At 37.1% G+C, this 19,451-nt stretch overlaps 1 protein-coding gene across 1 annotated transcript; it reads left to right on the forward strand.

The window, feature by feature from the left end:
* The first annotated feature begins 10,576 nt into the window (after positions 1-10,576).
* Positions 10,577-11,791, forward strand: LOC145010074 (uncharacterized). The gene has a single exon (XM_078968663.1). The coding sequence runs from the start codon at positions 10,577-10,579 to the stop codon at positions 11,789-11,791; it is 1,215 nt and encodes a 404-aa protein (XP_078824789.1).
* The last annotated feature ends 7,660 nt before the right edge of the window (positions 11,792-19,451 follow it).

Below are 19,451 nucleotides of genomic sequence, written 5' to 3' on the forward strand. Positions count from 1 at the left end.
CACAGACTTGAATGTACTTTGAAATACCATGATGTGGAGGAAAGTGGATTACCTCTAATTTTTAAAGACAGATCGGGAAATGTCACAAGAGAGAGGTGTCGTAAAAGACATGTCACGATGTGGCATGAAGTGTACCATGACATGACGACTGGAACAGGTTAAAAAAAAATTAATGATCTGTAATCATATCATTTCGACAGAACACTCCTAAAAACACACACCAAGGTGCGATTTAACCTAGTTAAGTCCTAGGAGTCCAATTTTTATGAGAGTGATAGCTTATTTTATTTCCTTATTTTTATTAGTTTATTTTAGTTTTTTAGATCTTTTTATCATTAATGCATTGTATTTTATTTTATTTTCTTTAGTTTGGATCGTACTGGGTGCTTGTTATGTTGCATAAGATATTTTGTAGGTTTTTCGGTGCTTGTTGCGGTTGCGGGTTGATCGGAGACGGGCTTAGTGGGCTCCCGAGGCATTATTGGGCTTGGCGAAATCAAAGAGGATGAATTGGGCCTTGAAAGATATTGGCTTGGATTATTTGGGCTTGTGAAGATGGATCATAAAATTCAAATTTTGGGCTTGGAGCATCCATTTGGTGGCTAAATGATGATTGGTGCATTTCAAATTACAGGGAAAAGGAGGGGGGGACCAAAGGAATCTTTGGTAGTGGAAGGGTGTAGTGGCTTGGTGGACCAATAACATTACAGCAACATTTGCGCGGGTGAAATTTCCGTCGCGCGGGTACCCGCGCAACTGCCCAGTTTGGGCATTTTGGTCATTTGGCTTGCCTTAACCTTTGGGGATCAGATCTGGGGCTCATATTCACGATTTTCCACCATTAGAGACCTGCAAGAGGCGATTTTGGGAGCAAAAGTTCATTTCCTTTCATCTTTCCAAATCTTAGGTAGTTTCTTTATGCAATTAGATTATTGTTCTTGTTTCTTTGTTGCCATGAGTGGCTAATACTCTTATTTGGTTAATTTTGGCTGAAAACCAATGAATGTTTGTGGGTTTTGAAGGATTTATGTTGATTATCAATTTATTCCATGTTTATGATTCTAGTTTGCAATTCTTATGCTTATTTGATACTTTGATCATGAGTTTAGTATTTGATTGAGCAATAGTTGATTTATTTCATTGATTTTGCATTGGATCATTGAATTTGTCTAGAACAAAGGCTTTATGATGGTAGAAATCATCTCTAGCTTGTGAATCATATCTCCTTTATGGATGTGTAAGCATTTGACATCCTCTAGGAATTGGGGATTCCTTCATTCTTAAAGCTAATTGATTTCTTGGGCTTAATTGCTTCAATTGACCCTTGATCTTAATTAAGAAGGTGTGTTGTGGGCTTCCCCAACCTCCATACTATCTATGAGGAATCTTGGCATATCATGCTTCATGATTGCTATAACCAATTTGGGATGAAAGATAAGCTTTGTATTAGATCCTAATGATAAACACACGAATGTTCATTGTGTTGAATAGCCTTAATTAACCAATTATTCACAACCTTTGAGCATCTCATCAACTTGCTTAATTGCAAGGTTTTTAGTTATTCAAGTATTTTAGTTATCAAGTAATCAAACACCCCCCTTTTTATTTTAATTGTAGTTAGTTAGTTTAATTTCACTAGTTCTATTAAATTGCATTGGTGATTGAATACAACCATTTCCCCGAGGATCGATACCCCTTTTTGATGGGTTTTTGGTCATAAGACATCCTATGTGCTCATACAAACCCTAATGCTTGGATCTAGGTTTCTCTATTGTACATGCTTTGAATCCAAGACTATAAACCCTAATTCTAGCATACATATAATCATATTAACATGAGAATAAGTTTATAGTGTTACCTTGATTGTTATGTAGCAATAACAATCCCAAATCTCCTTGTATTGACTTTGGAAGGCTTAGAGTCACAAGTGTCACTCCTCTAATGGCTCACAAACACCATAAGCAAGTGGAGAAGGTATAAGGAGAGAGGTGAGAGGTTAGAATTCGTATCTAGGACCTCTTGGGAAGGGATACATGAATTCATAGCCCTAGGGGTGTTTATATAGGTGTAGAGATAGGGTTTCAGTCATTATCCTTATCTAGTTGATTATCCATTAAGCAACCAATAAGATAATCCTTGAATCCTTATCATACTCGAATTCTAAGGGATTTACACCTCAAATTCGTTCACCATATATATAAGATAATCCTTACCTTATTTTGTAACTATCACATAATTACAAATCAGCCCCTCTAGTTTAATTAATTACATTTGATCACAAAACTAATTCTTAATTAATTATTGACCAATATTAATTAAACAAATATGATTTCTCCTTTAATATATTATTCTTATAACATATTAATAAATCATATTATCCTCTCTCTTTATTCATTTCTCCAATCAAGTTGCTTTGGTGAAGGCAACCCAAAAGGACCATGCACCATCGAGTCAAGTACATACCAAAATAGTTATGGACTTAGACACTAATCCAACAGTCTCCCACTTGGATAAGTCTAACAACTATTCTGCGTATGGCTTCAGATCCCGATCTGCAATCGTAGCTTTCCAAAGCCGCTGTCAACTCTGATCATATCAGATACGCGTGTCCTTAGATAAGGGATCATATATTCCTCCATTCTTGATATCGTCTGAGACATGATTTCTAATCATTCTCTTTGTACTACTTCTCGATTTCCGATTTATGACGACAGACTAATTGAACAAATCAAATTAGCCCTAGCCCGGCCGAGCATTTACGTATGTCATCACTAAACCATCGAGGGGCCCAAAGATATCGCTTTTATCCTACTTTGGATAAAAGGAACGGATAAACTTTGATACAATGCTTGCTTGCACTCACTCACCGAATTACACACAACAATATGTTTTATAACACCAAGTTACTGGTGCGTTTACATATTATCAATGTGCAACCGATTCGCAAGATACAACTCACACATCTCGGTTTCAAGAATATAAGATGTTATCATCTCACCAATCACTCGTAATACAATTCATGGAGTGATCCAAGTGAGCGTGGGTTTAATCCAATGCTCAAATCATATTCGTATGCACTCATGAACGTTGCAGCAAACATTTGCTTATGTCTAATACTCTTTTAGACAATCCACACACCAATTCACGACAGTCTTCATTCATATCTACTTCCATCATATGAACGACTGTGGCCCGTTTGAATAATTCGATCATTCTTAATAAACTCAATTATTCTGGAAGTCAAAACATGCAAGGTGAAACACAAGAATAATACTAATCCCATATGGCCTCAAACCTTTGAGTATAAACAAACACGTTTTATTTATCACCATATCGATTACTCATTATTTGTCGTTTCGGGTAATCAACTTCGCATTTGAATTCCAACACTTGTCCCATGCTCCTAGCATGCACACAATGTTTACCTATGGTTCTTACTTTTGCGAAATAGACAAATTGAACACATTTCCAATCATTCTCATTTTACAACACCAAATCCTTTTTCTTAAGTGTAAGAATGTCAAATTCTTGTTATTTATAGAATATACTAGATTCTAACACTTTATGCAACGATCCTTTTGTAATGTCACTGCACCAAAGTCTCAAGGACTATTGCCAATGATATTACAAATTCCTTTATCGGAGATTGTTACAAGACAATTCCTTAGATATGATGTCTCTCACTCAAAGTACATTCCTTTGAACATCCTTTCACATAAAGTTTCTAATCTATACATAGATTTTACTTCCCAACATGGACACACTTCCATATTTTCTATATGACAACTCATTCTTAATAGAATCTTATCTATTCGTAATGATGTCGATATCGTCCATCCAATATGGAAACACTTCCATAATTTCCAATACTATACTTCCAACTACTCGCAAGCGACCAATCCTCATCGAACTTTGGATTGTCCATTGATAGTTGTTTAATTATTTTAGTCAAAACCAATTCTAGTCCCTTTTCCCTCTAAATGCACTATACATTTGGAAAATTTTAGAATGGTCAAACATTAAAGCATTCGCAATCGATCCTATACCCGAAGCGTATGGGACACGACGCATAATGTTTTATTTGCTATGTTCTCAAAACTCGAATTGCGAAGAGGAATGCCGTAATCACAATCGAAATTTTAAGAACACACTATGTACCTTTGACTAAATTTATTAACATTCCACAACCTAATCCTTTAGATTTGAAATGAAGCATAATATTCTCTCCCTTAATTATAGCAAAACAACCTTTCAACTCTTACAACTTTGCAAAGTATGACTCTTGTTTTCTATAATTAATATTGCCAACTATGCAATACGTGCCTTAATAATCATACAATCATAACATTTATGCTCCCACTATCATGATGATTATCATAAAACATAACACTTATGCTCCCACTAGCTTCGACATGTATTCATAAACATCTTAACTTTCAGAAAAACAATACTTATTGAATTTCTTAAGTTCATGTTTCTAATACTTAGTGCTTTGATAATCTTTTATCAAGGCTTCTTGAACTTATACACTTTTGCCTTAGATAGTTCATATGTGTGTCTTAACAATTAAGACTAATTGTCAAACCTCACAATTCAAATTATGGAAAGGGATGCCGTAACCATGATCGAATTTGAGAATGCAATTTTACAATCACTATCTTTTAAAATCTTTCTTAGTGAAAGCATTTTCTTACAATCATTTTCATGAAGGAGGAAATCTTATGACACTTAGATTTAAATGGTGTATGTGTTCCTATCCATGCGAATTTGTTAAAACCAAAGTTTACGACAAATTCAAACTCATATGGATCGAACTTTCTTAATCTTGATTTCTTGCCTTATGGTAGCACAGCTGCCCACCACGTCTTCCAAGTAGTTAAGCATCTTACCTTTTTCCTATCAATGTACCTTTCATTGATCAAGGTCCTTGCCTTTTACGCATTCAAATGAGAACTCATAGGACTCACATGCATAATTAACTCGATTGGATTGGCACAGAAACAAAATAATGTCTTTACGATAGGTTGTAAACCTCAACTCGTGTGCTAGTGATGATCGATAAGGTTTATTTGATTTGTTCTTGAAACTTTTCGAGACCATTAAGACTCCCACTGACTCCTTGACATATAAGATTCTTTTGTCAATAAACATTTCTTGACAAACAAATTTTCAAGAGTTAGTGTAGCTTGTATCAAAACACTTCATAAATTGGTCATAGTTGGTCTTTGTCTTATCCAAGACATCACAACTTTCCACATTTGATGAATGTTATAAACCTTTAATACTTTTTACTCATTGTCACAATCTTAACTTTAAGACTTGTTATTTGAACAAAGTATGATTGTCTTCTTGATTTGACCATTTCATCAATCTTTGATTCCTCTTCTTGGACATACAATTGTACCAAGACTCACTTAGAGGATCAATTGAGATATGGTTCTTAATCATTAAGACCTATCATAAAGCATAAAAGCCACTCTCCCTTCTTCTTAGAATGGAGAAACTCTTATCTTTCTGCCTATTTGATTCTTCTTATTCGTTTTGCTATTGATCTAAACCCTTTAATCAATTCAAAATTACACTTAATCTTGTAAGTATAATCATATTTACTAAACCTTTAGTAAATGATGACGAATATCTTTGTTACTCTTATGGTGAACTTGATCAACACACAACTTTGTGTACTCGATCTCCTAGTCCTTCACTTGACACTTTGTCAACGAATTAGTCTAATTATCAAATATGAAATTTCTCATTCATCATGCAACCAAGTTGCATGATTCCAAGTTTCTGTCCAATTGAAACTTGGGCGATGAGAAACTCTCCCTATTTGGTAAATTCTTGACTTTCCATAACACAATAAGAAACAAATCCATTATTGCTAATAATTTTAACATCAATTTTTCATACACGCCATTGTAAGGATAAATAAATAAAATTTAAAATCAAAATTTATTTTATTGCGGAAAAATTTGTCCTTCACAATGCAACTCATTGAAAAACTTATGCAAATACATCTTTCTTAGCAATCTAATTCTAACTCTAAGTAGTAGCTCAAGAATCTAATCTTCGAGAAACGCAATCGAAATCCATTCCTTCACGGTTAGATTCTGCTCACTTCTTCCCTTAAGCTTCTTTTCTTTTCTTTGATCCTTCTAAACATCAATTGTAATCTTATCACATTATGTATTCAGAACCTAGAATGAAGCTTAAAAGAGTTAGTCAATGGATTTTACCTAAATTAGAGCCATACGTTTCGACTCTCCCATCTCTTAGATCTCTTAGGTAAATAGGGCAGCTTCGTCTCCAATGCCCCTTCTCTTGGCAATAAAAGCAAATTGACTCTTTTTGGAACAACACATGGAACTATTTCAGACATCGCCTTTCTCTTATGATCAAACTTTTCGATCATTGCATGTCTTTCATTGCCATTGTCTATATCCACAGAGGTCTCGAAGGCAGATTCACCAATCAACTTTGCTTTTCTATTGCGCCAAACCATTGCTGATTCAGCAGCAATAAGCATATAGGTGAGATCTATAAGGGTCACGTCGCGGTTCATCATATAGTACTCTCTTACGAACTCACTATACGAGTTAGGAAGTGATTGAAGAACCCAATCAACAGCCATCTCTTCACCGACAATGGATCCTATCATTCTTAGTCTATCAATGTGTGACTTCATCCCTAGGACGTGTGCACACACCGACTTTCCTTCTTTATGTTCACTTGCCAAAAGGGCTTGAGTGATCTTGAACTTTTCAATCCTTTGAACTTGTGGGTTAGGGAGAATAATTGGAGGAGGAGGAGGAAGTGAAGCATGATTTCTTGTTCCTTGATCGAATCGTGGAATATCATCTTCATATGGAATGCTTGTTCCACGGAATTTGCGAAGACCATAGTTGTCGAACTTTGACATCGGGAGAAAAACGAATTCAAGTTAGTTGATTGATTGAGTCCTTGGTAAATCACCCAAATGAAATTCCAAGGCTAGGACCCAACACAATATCCTACAACTCGGGAGAGGGATGCCGTAACCCAAATCGCAGAACATTTGAAGGTAAGTGAATGACGATTCACTAGTTTTCACCATGAGAAACGAAAAAGGAATTTAAGTTTTAAATCTATGAAAACTCCTAGATCCTTTGAGATTCATTGAACATTTCAATGGCATGTTTAAATCTCGATATGCCCCTCTTGTTTGTGACTGGGATGCCGAGGATCACAAAGCGGGTGTGAATAACCATGCAAACTACATGGTGCCCTCACATGTTACAATCACCTATTCGATGTGCCGGTAAACCACACACGCTCCACCGAACTATGACAAACATTGAGTCACCCTTTGCTACCTTTGCTTAGAACCATTTAGTGTGCCGGTAAACCACACACGCTCCACTAACGTCTTCGCAAGGGCACAAAGCGTAATTTCATGGAATTGCATCAATTCACTTTTGCCTAAGTAACTAAGATTGGGAATTTGCGAAACATTTAATTACTTTGTATTTCATTATACTTATAATGGAAGGTTTCGTCCTATCCTACCCGTTCGGCTAACGACCCTCCACTAGTCAAGAGTGCGGTGGGTAAGAGTGGATACCCATTCAATCGCCATTTTATAGGCAATTTCCTTAAACACCCTTTATAGACCAGCTTTGTGAATGAGGCCTACTAACGGTAAGACTGACTTTTACTCATACATATATATAATGTTATACTTTTAATGTTATATATAGTATAGGGTGTATTTTACACTTTTAAAATACTATATGGTTAACTTTAACAATTACACTTTTAATTCAATTAAATGGTTAACCTAAACTTTTATGGATTTATTAAACCTCTTTTAATTATACTCCTTAATTAATTAATAAAACCACAAGGGTGTGATTTGAACTTTTCAAAACATTACAAGAGTTTTAGAATTTAACATTTCTAATTAACCTTTTAATCAACTTTAAATTCCAAAACTTGAGGGCAAGTTTTGAAACATTTCAAAACATTAGGGTTTTAACTATTTAAACTTCAAAACAACAAAACTTTTGGGGTTCAAATTTAAACTATAAAACCTAAAGGGATAAATTGAAACTATTTCACAAGATAATTCAAATCTAAATTACAAATAATCAAACTTTTTCTAATAAAACAAGTGATTATCTAAACTTTGACAATTATCTTCTATTTTGGTAAGGATAATCACATAATAATGGAAAAATTCGGATTTTATCACAAAAACAAGTTTATGGTAATTATCCAAAACCAAAACAGGAAGAAAATCGCGAATCTGAGCTGTCAGACCCTTTGACTCGTCGAGTCTGGACCTGGACTCGTCGAGTACAGCTGACTCGGCGAGTTCACCAAGTGACTCGGCGAGTCAAACACTCAGAAACTCAAAAAATCGATTTTCAGTGCTTATTTCGATCAAATATGCATCAATACAATTGAAACCAATCTAGGCTCTGATACCACTGATGGGTTTTTGGTCATAAGACATCCTATGTGCTCATACAAACCCTAATGCTTGGATCTAGGTTTCTCTATTGTACATGCTTTGAATCCAAGACTATAAACCCTAATTCTAGCATACATATAATCATATTAACATGAGAATAAGTTTATAGTGTTACCTTGATTGTTATGTAGCAATAACAATCCCAAATCTCCTTGTATTGACTTTGGAAGGCTTAGAGTCACAAGTGTCACTCCTCTAATGGCTCACAAACACCATAAGCAAGTGGAGAAGGTATAAGGAGAGAGGTGAGAGGTTAGAATTCGTATCTAGGACCTCTTGGGAAGGGATACACGAATTCATAGCCCTAGGGGTGTTTATATAGGTGTAGAGATAGGGTTTCAGTCATTATCCTTATCTAGTTGATTATCCATTAAGCAACCAATAAGATAATCATTGAATCCTTATCATACTCGAATTCTAAGGGATTTACACCTCAAATTCGTTCACCATATATATAAGATAATCCTTACCTTATTTTGTAACTATCACATAATTACAAATCAGCCCCTCTAGTTTAATTAATTACATTTGATCACAAAACTAATTCTTAATTAATTATTGACCAATATTAATTAAACAAATATGATTTCTCCTTTAATATATTATTCTTATAACATATTAATAAATCATATTATCCTCTCTCTCTTTATTCATTTCTCCAATCAAGTTGCTTTGGTGAAGGCAACCCAAAAGGACCATGCACCATCGAGTCAAGTACATACCAAAATAGTTATGGACTTAGACACTAATCCAACACTTTTTACCATTATATTACGTTTAGTTAGGAAACAAAGGGTGTAATTTGCTTGGTGGGCTTGACATCCCGACCAAGTTTTGGCGCCGTTGCCGGGGAAATTGGTTTTTGTTATTTGATTGTTTATGCCTAGGTCTACAAGAACCGGTGAACTACTCTACAATCCGGAAATTGAAAGAGAAGCAAAAAGGTTGAAAAAGTTAGCCAAACAAGCAAAGCAACAACAACTAGTTCAAGCTTCTTCCTCTTCTCCACTAATCAACATAGAAGATCAAGTTCATACTTCAAGTAATACCGACACCGAACCGAGTTCTCCAATTGTTGGTCATTCCTTTGAAGACATTCCATTTGAAAACCATATAGCCATGAATCACACTCCACCTCATAATCCCAACCCAAACCCAATCAATCAAGATGCCAATACCCCACCCCATCAACCAAGACAACAACCACAAGAACCTCTCATTGATATGCCACCTTGGAATCAAGCCCCTCCTCAAAACCAACCCAATTATCAACCACCACCACAACTACAAAACCAACACTTCCACCAAAACAACCAACCTCAAAACAATTCTTTTCAAGTTCAACAAGTAAATTACCAAAATCAACCTAATTACCAACCCCCTCCAATGTACCAAAACCCAATGTACCCACAACAACAACCTCCTTACAACCAATACCCTAACTACCAACCTTATCCACCACCAATCTACAATCCCCAACAATACCCATATCCACCTTACCAACAACCACCCAATTACTTGCAACAATATCCCAATCCACCTAATCCACCCAATCCTCCTCAAGAGTTGACACTTAGACAAATGATGGAAACGGATGTTACTCATACACCTCTTGCTATTGTTTATCCCGCAAACCGCCGAGGGATTGAATTGAAGTCAAGTTTCATCCATCAACTTACCAAGTTCCATGGGTTGGATAGAGAAGATCCTCAAAAGCATTTGAAGTCCTTTCATATGATATGTGTTAGCATGTTGCCCGACAATGTGACATTGGATGATTTCAAGTTAACCGCATTCCCGCTCACATTGGAAGACAAAGCTAGAGAGTGGTTATTCAACTTACCACCGGGATCTATTCACACATGGGAAGAGTTACTCAAGGCCTTCAATAGCAAATTCTATCCCACCTCCCGGATATCAAGTCAAAGAAGTGACATTTTGGGGATTCGTCAAGGGGAAAATGAAACATTTCATGATTTTTGGGAGCGCTTCAACAATTTGTGTACAAGTTGTCCTCAACACAATATACCCGAACAACTACTTCTTCAACAATTTTATGAGGGTATGAACAAAAAAGATCGGAGGATGATTGATGCTTCAAGTGGTGGTGACATCTTCAACAAAACCCCTCACGAGATCCGATTACTTTTTGGTACCATTTCTCAAAATCAACAGAATTTTGGGACTCGAAATGACATGAAGAGAAATTCTACACAAGTGGTTGGTGAAGTTAGCAACACTCAACATTTGGAATCAAAGCTCTTGGATTTGACTAATGTGTTAAGTCAAATGGTGGTGGGAAGTCGTCAACAATTGATGGTATGTGGTATTTGTGCAATGACGGGTCATTATACGGATAAGTATCCCACACTTGGAAGTGAACCGAAAGATGTGAATGCAATGGGCGAATATCAAAGTCAACCAAGACCCATGGGATTTCAAAATAACTTCAACCCAAATTGGAGGAATACCCAAAACAACCCTTATCCACCAAAGCAAAATCCACCAAATCTTTTGATGAGACCCCAACATCCACAATACCAATCCCAAAAACCTCCATATCCACAAAATTCTTATAACCCTCCACATTACCAACACCCTCCACAACAAGGTCAATCAAGTGGTAACCCTCAAATGAGCCTTCAAGAACTTGTTACTTCTCTTGCTCAAAGTCAAACCCAATTTCAGCAAGAAACCAAGAATACTTTCTCCAACATTCAAGCACAAATTGGAGACTTGGCAACCGCTCTCAACAAGATAGAACAAAGGGGTAAACTTCCATCACAAACCGAGAAGAACCCCAATGTGAATGCCATCACCTTGCGAAGTGGGAAAACACTTGGAGAAAGTCAACCTAAAAGAGTTTCAAGAGAAGAAGAAGATGAAGTGATCATAGTGGAACCTCCAAAAGTTGTGGTTCCTCCAAAAGAACCGGTTGTGCCAAATGTTGATCAACACGACTCTCCCAACAAACCCATCAAACCATTGGCCATACCACCTCCTTTCCCTTCTCGGTTAGCCTTTTCCAAGAAGATAGAGGTAGAAAATGAATTATTTGAAACTTTTTGCAAGGTCCAAATCAACATTCCACTACTGAATGCTATTAAGCAAATTCCAAGTTATGCAAAATTCCTCAAGGATTTATGCACTAAGAAGAGAAAATTCAAGGCAAATGAAAAGATTCAAGTCAATGCAAATGTGTCTGCGATTATCCAAAAGAAGTTACCTCCCAAATGCAAGGATCCGGGAATATTTTCTATCCCTTGTTACCATTGGTGATTTGCATGTCGAAAGTGCTATGTTAGATCTTGGAGCCTCGATCAATGTGATGCCATATTCGGTTTTTCAATCTCTCAATGTTGGACCTTTGGAAGAAACTGGAGTAATCATTCAATTAGCAGACAAGTCAAGTGTGTCTCCAAGAGGAGTGTTGGAGGATGTGTTAGTACAAGTTAATCACCTTGTTTTTCCGGCGGATTTTTATGTCATTGATCTTGAAGAGAAGACTCCTTCCAAATCATCTATGATCCTCCTTGGAAGACCTTTCATGCATACCGCTCACACAATCATTGATGTCCATAAAGGAAAGATAACTATGGAGTTTGATGGAGAAACCATTCACTTCAACATCTTTGAAGGAATGAGGTACCCTAGTAACATTTCTCCATTGTATCGGGTTGATGTGATTGAGCCAATAAACAGGATAAGCCCTAATGTATGCACAGACAAGATAATCATGGAAGATGATTGTAATCCTAAGAGGGAACCTCAAAGAAGATTGGATCCTCCAATGATGGAAGTGCTCAAGAAGAAGATAATTAAAAGGTTCAAACGGTGCAAAGAGAAGAAAAAGGCATTTCATGACAAGCATATAACCCAAAAACACTTTATTCCGGGTCAAAAAGTTCTTCTTTATCATTCACGCTTAAAACTATTCCTGGGAAAGTTGCGATCTCGATGGCACGGACCTTTTATTGTCATAAAAGTGTTTGATCATGGTGCGGTTGAAATTAAGAGTTTGGAAACAAATCAAATATTCAAAGTGAATGGGCACCGCTTGAAACCATTTTATGAAGGCTTTGATACGGGAGAATTCGACAACATAACATTGGAAATACCAAATTACGAAAGTTGATGGAAGCGGGACTATGTCTTGGCAAAGACGTTAAATAAATGCAATGTAAATAAATAATGTCCGTTTGAAGTTTTGGGTGTTTCTACATTTGAAGTTGGCCATAAAAATAAGCATATAGAAGCCTTCCAGTGATTTTGGTGAAGTTTGAAAAATTCCAAAAAGTTGACTTTCGCACGGGTGCCCGCGCAGACTTTGCGCGACCGACCCCAGCCGCGCAGGTCCCGAGTTCCAAATTACACCAACATGGGGTGCTTTCTGATTGCTGCGCGCGGGTGCCCTCGTAGCCGTTGCGCGACCAGCCCCCAGCCACGCAGATTCCGAGTTCCAAATTACTCCAACATGGGATGTATTCTGACATGTGCGCGCGGCTGCCCCCCACCCGCGTAAAGTTTGCGAGGGTACCCGCGCAAATATGTCATTTCATAAGAAAATTTCGAGCCATTTTATATACATCCTTTGCGCGACCAAGCTTTCATCCATGTGTATTTAGGCGGCCAAGAACTCCATCCAAGCATCATTATGCGATCCATGTGTTGCTTCCATACCATCCTCTCGGGCCTCCTCCACCTTGATCCCGGTATGATCCTTCTTTACTCTCATCCTAAGCATTGAGGACAATGCTTAATTTTAAGCTTGGGGTGAGGTAATCTAATCTTTTATTTTTATTGCATTTAGGTTGTATATAGTTGCATTTAGAGTTAGTCATTTAGGGCATTCATAAAAATTGCATAAAAAAAAAAAAAAAAAAAAAAATTAAAAATATTGCATATTTTCTTTCTTTCTTTTCTAATTTTCATACTTTTTAGATGCATTCTAGTTTAAGTTCATGCATTTTTGTTCTCTCTTGGCTTCTCATCCCTACAGGTACCATAGCGCCGAGTCATAAGTATTGAATCATAGATTGGTCCTGGGTCTTGATATGGAATTCCTTGTATTTGACGAATGGGACACGTTTTGAGCCTCACAGACCACTTTGAGACCGCTTGTGTGGGGGTCAGATGCAGGTAGCTTGATTGGGTCTAGGTGCGGAGGGATGTGGTTGGTCATGCCAATGTGTGCGAGCAAAGACTAGCCCGGTAAGGTATTTTGAAGACATTGAAGATATTGAAGACTCGCATCTTGGTTTTGGAGGGAGTACCCCTTAGTACTCCCGAGTCTCGTCCGAGCCTTGTTTAGTTAGATTCTCACCGCCTTTTTAGGATAGGTTATCATTTTTCTAGCGGTCTATAATAGATAGTTAGATAGATTTTGTTTATCACACCTTGCATTGAGGTGCTTGATGAACTTTGAAGTGGGTCCCCCAATTCACATCTTTTGGGACCAAGTCTTTTCGGTAACACCCATTTTTGAGTCATTCCCCACCCTTTTTAGTTGATCTTGGCACATTGTCAGTGATCATTAGGTTTTCATATTAGCCTCCATCTATCACTCAATTTTCACTATTGGAGTCCTATGTTACTTGGTGAAATTCCTTAGACCTTTCAAGAAGCAACACAAAGAATGAAGAAATTTGAAAAAGTGAAGAAAATAAGAGCCTATTAAAGATGATTCAAGAAAAGCAACAAAAACAAAGGAAAAAAAAAACATGGATGTCAAGCAGCAAATGTGATTGAAGACCCAATAATAGAAGTTCAAGATTGAAGACTTAGGTTGTTAGGTTTAGATTTAGGTTAAGTATAATTTTTTATTATTTTATTTTATTTTTGATTTTTGGTGAGAAAAGGCCCCGACGATGAGACGGTAGACTGTAAAGGACAGTACAAGGGAGAAGCCTCTGAAACCGGATGTTTGCCCGGAGGCCGTGCTACAAAACCCTATTTCGTTATTATACACTTTGGCCTGACAAATGTAGGAATCATAGTGTGTGAAGAGGCGCCTTTCCTTCGTGCACTATGGTCTACATTGGTGATTTAAAGTGCCCCCACTGGGCGCATCTCTGTTTCCTTTGTCTTGCACACCGCGACCGCATCCAGCCGTGATCTATTCGCCCATCAAGTGGTTGAGAATGTGGTTTATGGCTCTAAAGCGGGGAACATGTTGAAGATGCATAGGGTCCATTGAAGGACTAATTCTGACCATGTTGACTGATGTTGACCAAGTTCTATGGCATCTTTCTTTTTCCTTTTTAGATAGTTCATCCCGAGCTCATTTTTAGTCTTGTTCTAACTTGGGGACAAGTTAGGTTTAAGCTTGGGGTGATTAAAGCTTAAATTTTTATGAGAGTTACATATTAAAGCTTAAATTTGGTGGATTAAGGTATTAATTACTACTTCTAACACTTCAATTTCTTATAATGTATAATGTTTAATTCTTGTCTGAGTATTTCTTCACAAATGGCATCTAAATGTCAATCTGGTGGTTCAAATTCACTTAAAAGTTAGTGAAAAGGGCGTACTCACCCTTTCAGTAGATGTTATTGCGATTTAGAAGCTCTATTTGTACAAGAATTAAATGAAGACCCATATAATGTCGATTCAAGAGATGGTTAGTGAGTTTGAACCACTAAATCGACCTTGTAGGGGTCTTCATTTATGTAAAATCTATTCCGGGTGTGAATCAATTTTCATATATTAACTTCAATTTAGGTGGCCACGGCGTGGTGAAGCATCACCACAACATGGCAGAATGTTTTGGACCGCAGGATTAAATGAACCGCCACGACATGGCCATAGATGTCATGGTGTGACAGGTGTTTTTAGTGAAAAAAACCCAAAATTTTGGGCTTTGGACCCTATACAAATAACATTAAGGCTAGGTTTTCATGACCATTCAGCGTGTACACTCTCTCAAACCTAGAAACCCTATCCTTAGCCTCTATTGCAATTGTGAAATCATTCTTGCATGGTGCTTTTTGGTGATCTTTGAAGAAGAAGGAAGCCCTTTGTGTGATAGTTTACTTGGCAAGCATCAGCTACTTCAGCTAGCACGTCTCCTGGACCTTAGTGAGTGTCCAAGATCCAACCTTTTCCTTGCTAAGTTGTTAGATCTCTTGATTTTGTCCCTTTTCTTCATGTCTTGATGGATTTGAGTGGTGAGATCTCATAAAGTTTGCAACTTTATGAATCTTTAGGTCACTTAGAGTATTTGGGGCCTTGAATCTAATTTATAAGTGAGCTTTGGTGTCATGCATGGAATCTTGGTCATAAACCCTTAGTTTTCACCTAATAAGAGTTCAAGACATGCATTGGACATGCATGTCTGAAAAGCATGGATTTTTATGATACTTTTGGTACTAGAAACCCTTCTGGAATCGTGGATCATGAGATATTCAAGATTTAGGGCTTAATGATTAAGTCATGATGTGTTCCCCTCCCCCTGGACCTAGGGTGAGATCTCTACCTCTTGGAAGGTCTTAAGTGATAAAGTTGGAAACTTTATCCATTTAGACAATGGAATGGACTAGATATGAGCTTTAGAGCTCTTAGAATCAAAGAAAATGGCTTAACCAATTAAGCTGTTTGGAACCCAGTGCCCACGTCATGGCCTTAGGTCGCCATGACGTGGCGACTAGGCTAGAGTCGCCTGTTTTGTCGCTTTGCTTCCACAATGTGGCCACGGATGGCCACAGTGTGGCAACCAGCTAGAGTTGAATTTACTTTTAACCGATAACCATTGACTTTAACCAGGTTTGACTTTAGGTCATTTGGAATATTTGAACAATAGATTTAGGCTTGGTCCCTATGTGTTGTACAGGTAACCCGTAGAGCCGTTAGTTGGAGCAGTTTTTAATTCAACTATCTTCCTGATATTGAGGTGAGTTTTCCTCACTGTACTTATGGGTCGAAGACACCAAGGTTGGCCCACTGGATTATGTATCATAGTGTATTGGATTGATGTTATGTTGGTTATATGTTAAATTTGTATATGTATGTTTATTGGGTATATATTAGACTGGTAGATCTGTGTAACACCCGATGTCAGATATTTTCATTCCACCCCTTAATATTTTAATTTTTTGCAAATAAGGCCTTCATGTTGGGCGTACAAGGTTTGTATGTCAGGCGTAGGTCAGCACACGAGGCATGTCAAAGGTAGAGTACGTTGGGCATACACATGATTACACCAGCGTACTTGTGCAGCCCTTTAACCCTAAAAACTAGTGTTGTGTCCCCTATTTAAACATCTTAATTCCCTTTGGACCTTCTTATGACCAACCTCCATTCCTCTAAACCCTAAAATCGAAACCATGACTTTTAAGAGTGAGATTTGAAGTTTTCGGAGTGATTTTGAGTGTTCTGGGTAGAGAAGGAATATCATACAAGAAGTGGTGGTACATTCAAGTTCTTGGATCCAGAGTCTACATCTCTTTGTTCATCTTTTGAATGTATAAATTTCATACCTTGGAGCTTGTTTTTCTAGATCCTGTTTAAGCTTAGATTTATGTTCATTTTGTCCTAAAACCTTGATCTTTGTAAGTATGGAATACTCCACAACATATAAGATGTCCTTTCAGACATTTTAGGGTGCATAATGTCATAAAAATGCAAGCTTGATCCTTTCCTTTCCTCCATGCATGAGTTATGGAGTTTTTAGTGATGTTGGAAGTTAGGGTTTTGGGATTTAACTCTCTTTATCCATGCAAAGGCATAAAGTTAGAGACTTTATGGATTAGGATACCTTTTAGAGTCAGATATGAGGATTGGGTAAAGTGTCTTAATGATTAAGACCTAAAAAATTAAGTTTTGAGATAAGACACGTACGTCGAGCGTAATTTTAGCTATGCCCAGCGTAGCCAGTTGAGAAGTCATTCCCTTCCTGCCTTGCTCTTTACGCCCAACGTGGAGTTGAGTACACTGCGCGTAAGGATCAAAGTGCTGACCTTTGACTTTGGTTGACTTTTTGACCAATTGTGCCATAGGTGGATTTGAGAGGGTTTTTGGGCTTGGAAGGGGTGAAATGGTCTTTTTCTCTAAACATGGATTAGACTTGGATTGGGACTAGTGAAGTATGGAAAATTACCTTAATTATTAATTAGGGTTAATTGGTGTAATTAATAGACAGAGTCTAGTTCCGGCAGTTCGGGTGTGAGTGTATCAGTCATCTGCGCAAGGTAAGTGTCCTCACTATACTTACCTATGAGGTAGAATATATGTGTTAACCAGTTGGGTCTATTAGTTGTTATTGTGGTATGTGTGTTATTGTGTATACTGAGACTTCATGTAGCCTCCAAGATTGTTGATAATTTACAAGGTGTGTTGTTTGCCCATTGAGACTTCTGGTAGTCTCTAGGGTTGCTGATAACCCATGACTGTTTATTTGTGTTGTATTGTATATGATACTTTGGGGAACTCACTAAGCTTCGTGTTTACAGTCGTTAATTAAATGTGTTTCAGGTACTTCTTATGATCGCGGGAAGTCGAAGGCTTGATTGTACACATTCGCCTGCAGATCTATTTCCGGATATTTTGGGACACTCTAATATTTTGATGAGGATTTGTATTTGACACTTGTGATTTTCTTGGGATGGTTTTTATGAACAATGTTTCATGTGAATTTTAAAATGAAAATTTCCGTTTGAAAATTTGGATGTTTGAAATTGGTATCAATCCCCTGGTTTGAAGGATTTGGATGAACACTTGGTGGGATTCCAAACTCAAACTAAGGATCTGAGAGTTTATAAAAACTTTTCAAAAAAGAAACAAAGAATTTCAAAGGATAACATTGGATGAAGCAGTGTGTACTATCAGCCAGAGCTCGAGTGGTGATTTTCCAAAAATATCTCTACTCATTTTATGTGTTGTGTCGAGTTGTTATCTTATGAGTTAATAGAACATGTTAGTTGATATGCTAAGGATCCCTCAGGAAGTGTGTGTTGGGGTTGCCTGATTTATGATGCCTTTAGCAGTATGTGGTTGTGTACGGTATGTGGTAGGTTAGGGAACTCACTAAGCTTCGTGCTTACAATTTTCAGTTTTAGTTTCAGGTACTTCCGGTAGCGGAGGGAAGAGCTCGGGGTGATCCCATGGCACACACCATAGTTAGTCAGTCTGAGATGTTTTACTTTGATATTAAGAATATGTTTAATTTAACACTCTAATTTTATGTTGTGAAATATGTTATGGATTGATGATTGTGGTTTAAGTAACGTTTTATAAAGGAAAATTTTAGTCATGATTTTTGGGTCGTTACACCATTACTCCACAAAAGTGGTGAACCTACTGTTGTTTTCGGTCTCCTCTCATGTGAATATGCCCGCACCCTTCTTTTTACCGTTGACATCCTCTTATTACCGCTCATAACTTTCCTTGCTCATCTCCCTCTCTTGCTGCTTTACAAAAATCACTATACACATCATTTTCTTGTCACCTCTTTCTTGAATCATACATCACCAATAACCAACTATGTTTAAGAGATCAATTTTCTTGTTGGAATTTAAGTTTAATTGATCGGGGCTTTGAATTTGAGATTTAATCAATTTTTAGGTTTGAATATGAGTAAGAATAATGAGCACGTGCATAAATCTTTCATCTTTTTGGCATGAATTTTGTTCGTTCATATTTGGGATCGTTCATATTCGAATCGTTATACAAATTACTATGCAATTTTGAAGAATTCACTGTATAATTATGTATCCATGTATGTATAATGTTTTCACAAAACCCTTAATTTGTATCCATAATTTTTATAAATTGGTATTCAAAAGTAGCAAGATATCTACATATATAATATGCTATATGCATCATTAAGAACACATCCATATGGAGTCAACATTAACGAGATTGAAAATTGTCCCTTAATATGTCGTATATTTTACTTATACACAAATACAAATATGGGTATGCAATCAAATAACTTCTTTTAGTT

Source organism: Lactuca saligna, chromosome 8, assembly GCF_052625555.1.
Source record: "Lactuca saligna cultivar CGN05327 chromosome 8, ASM5262555v1, whole genome shotgun sequence".
Classification (NCBI taxonomy): Eukaryota; Viridiplantae; Streptophyta; class Magnoliopsida; order Asterales; family Asteraceae; genus Lactuca; species Lactuca saligna.

Bases quoted from the DNA above. Each gene is read 5' to 3' on its own strand.
- LOC145010074 (XM_078968663.1), top strand. From the start codon at position 10,577: ATGAACAAAAAAGATCGGAGGATGATTGATGCTTCAAGTGGTGGTGAC.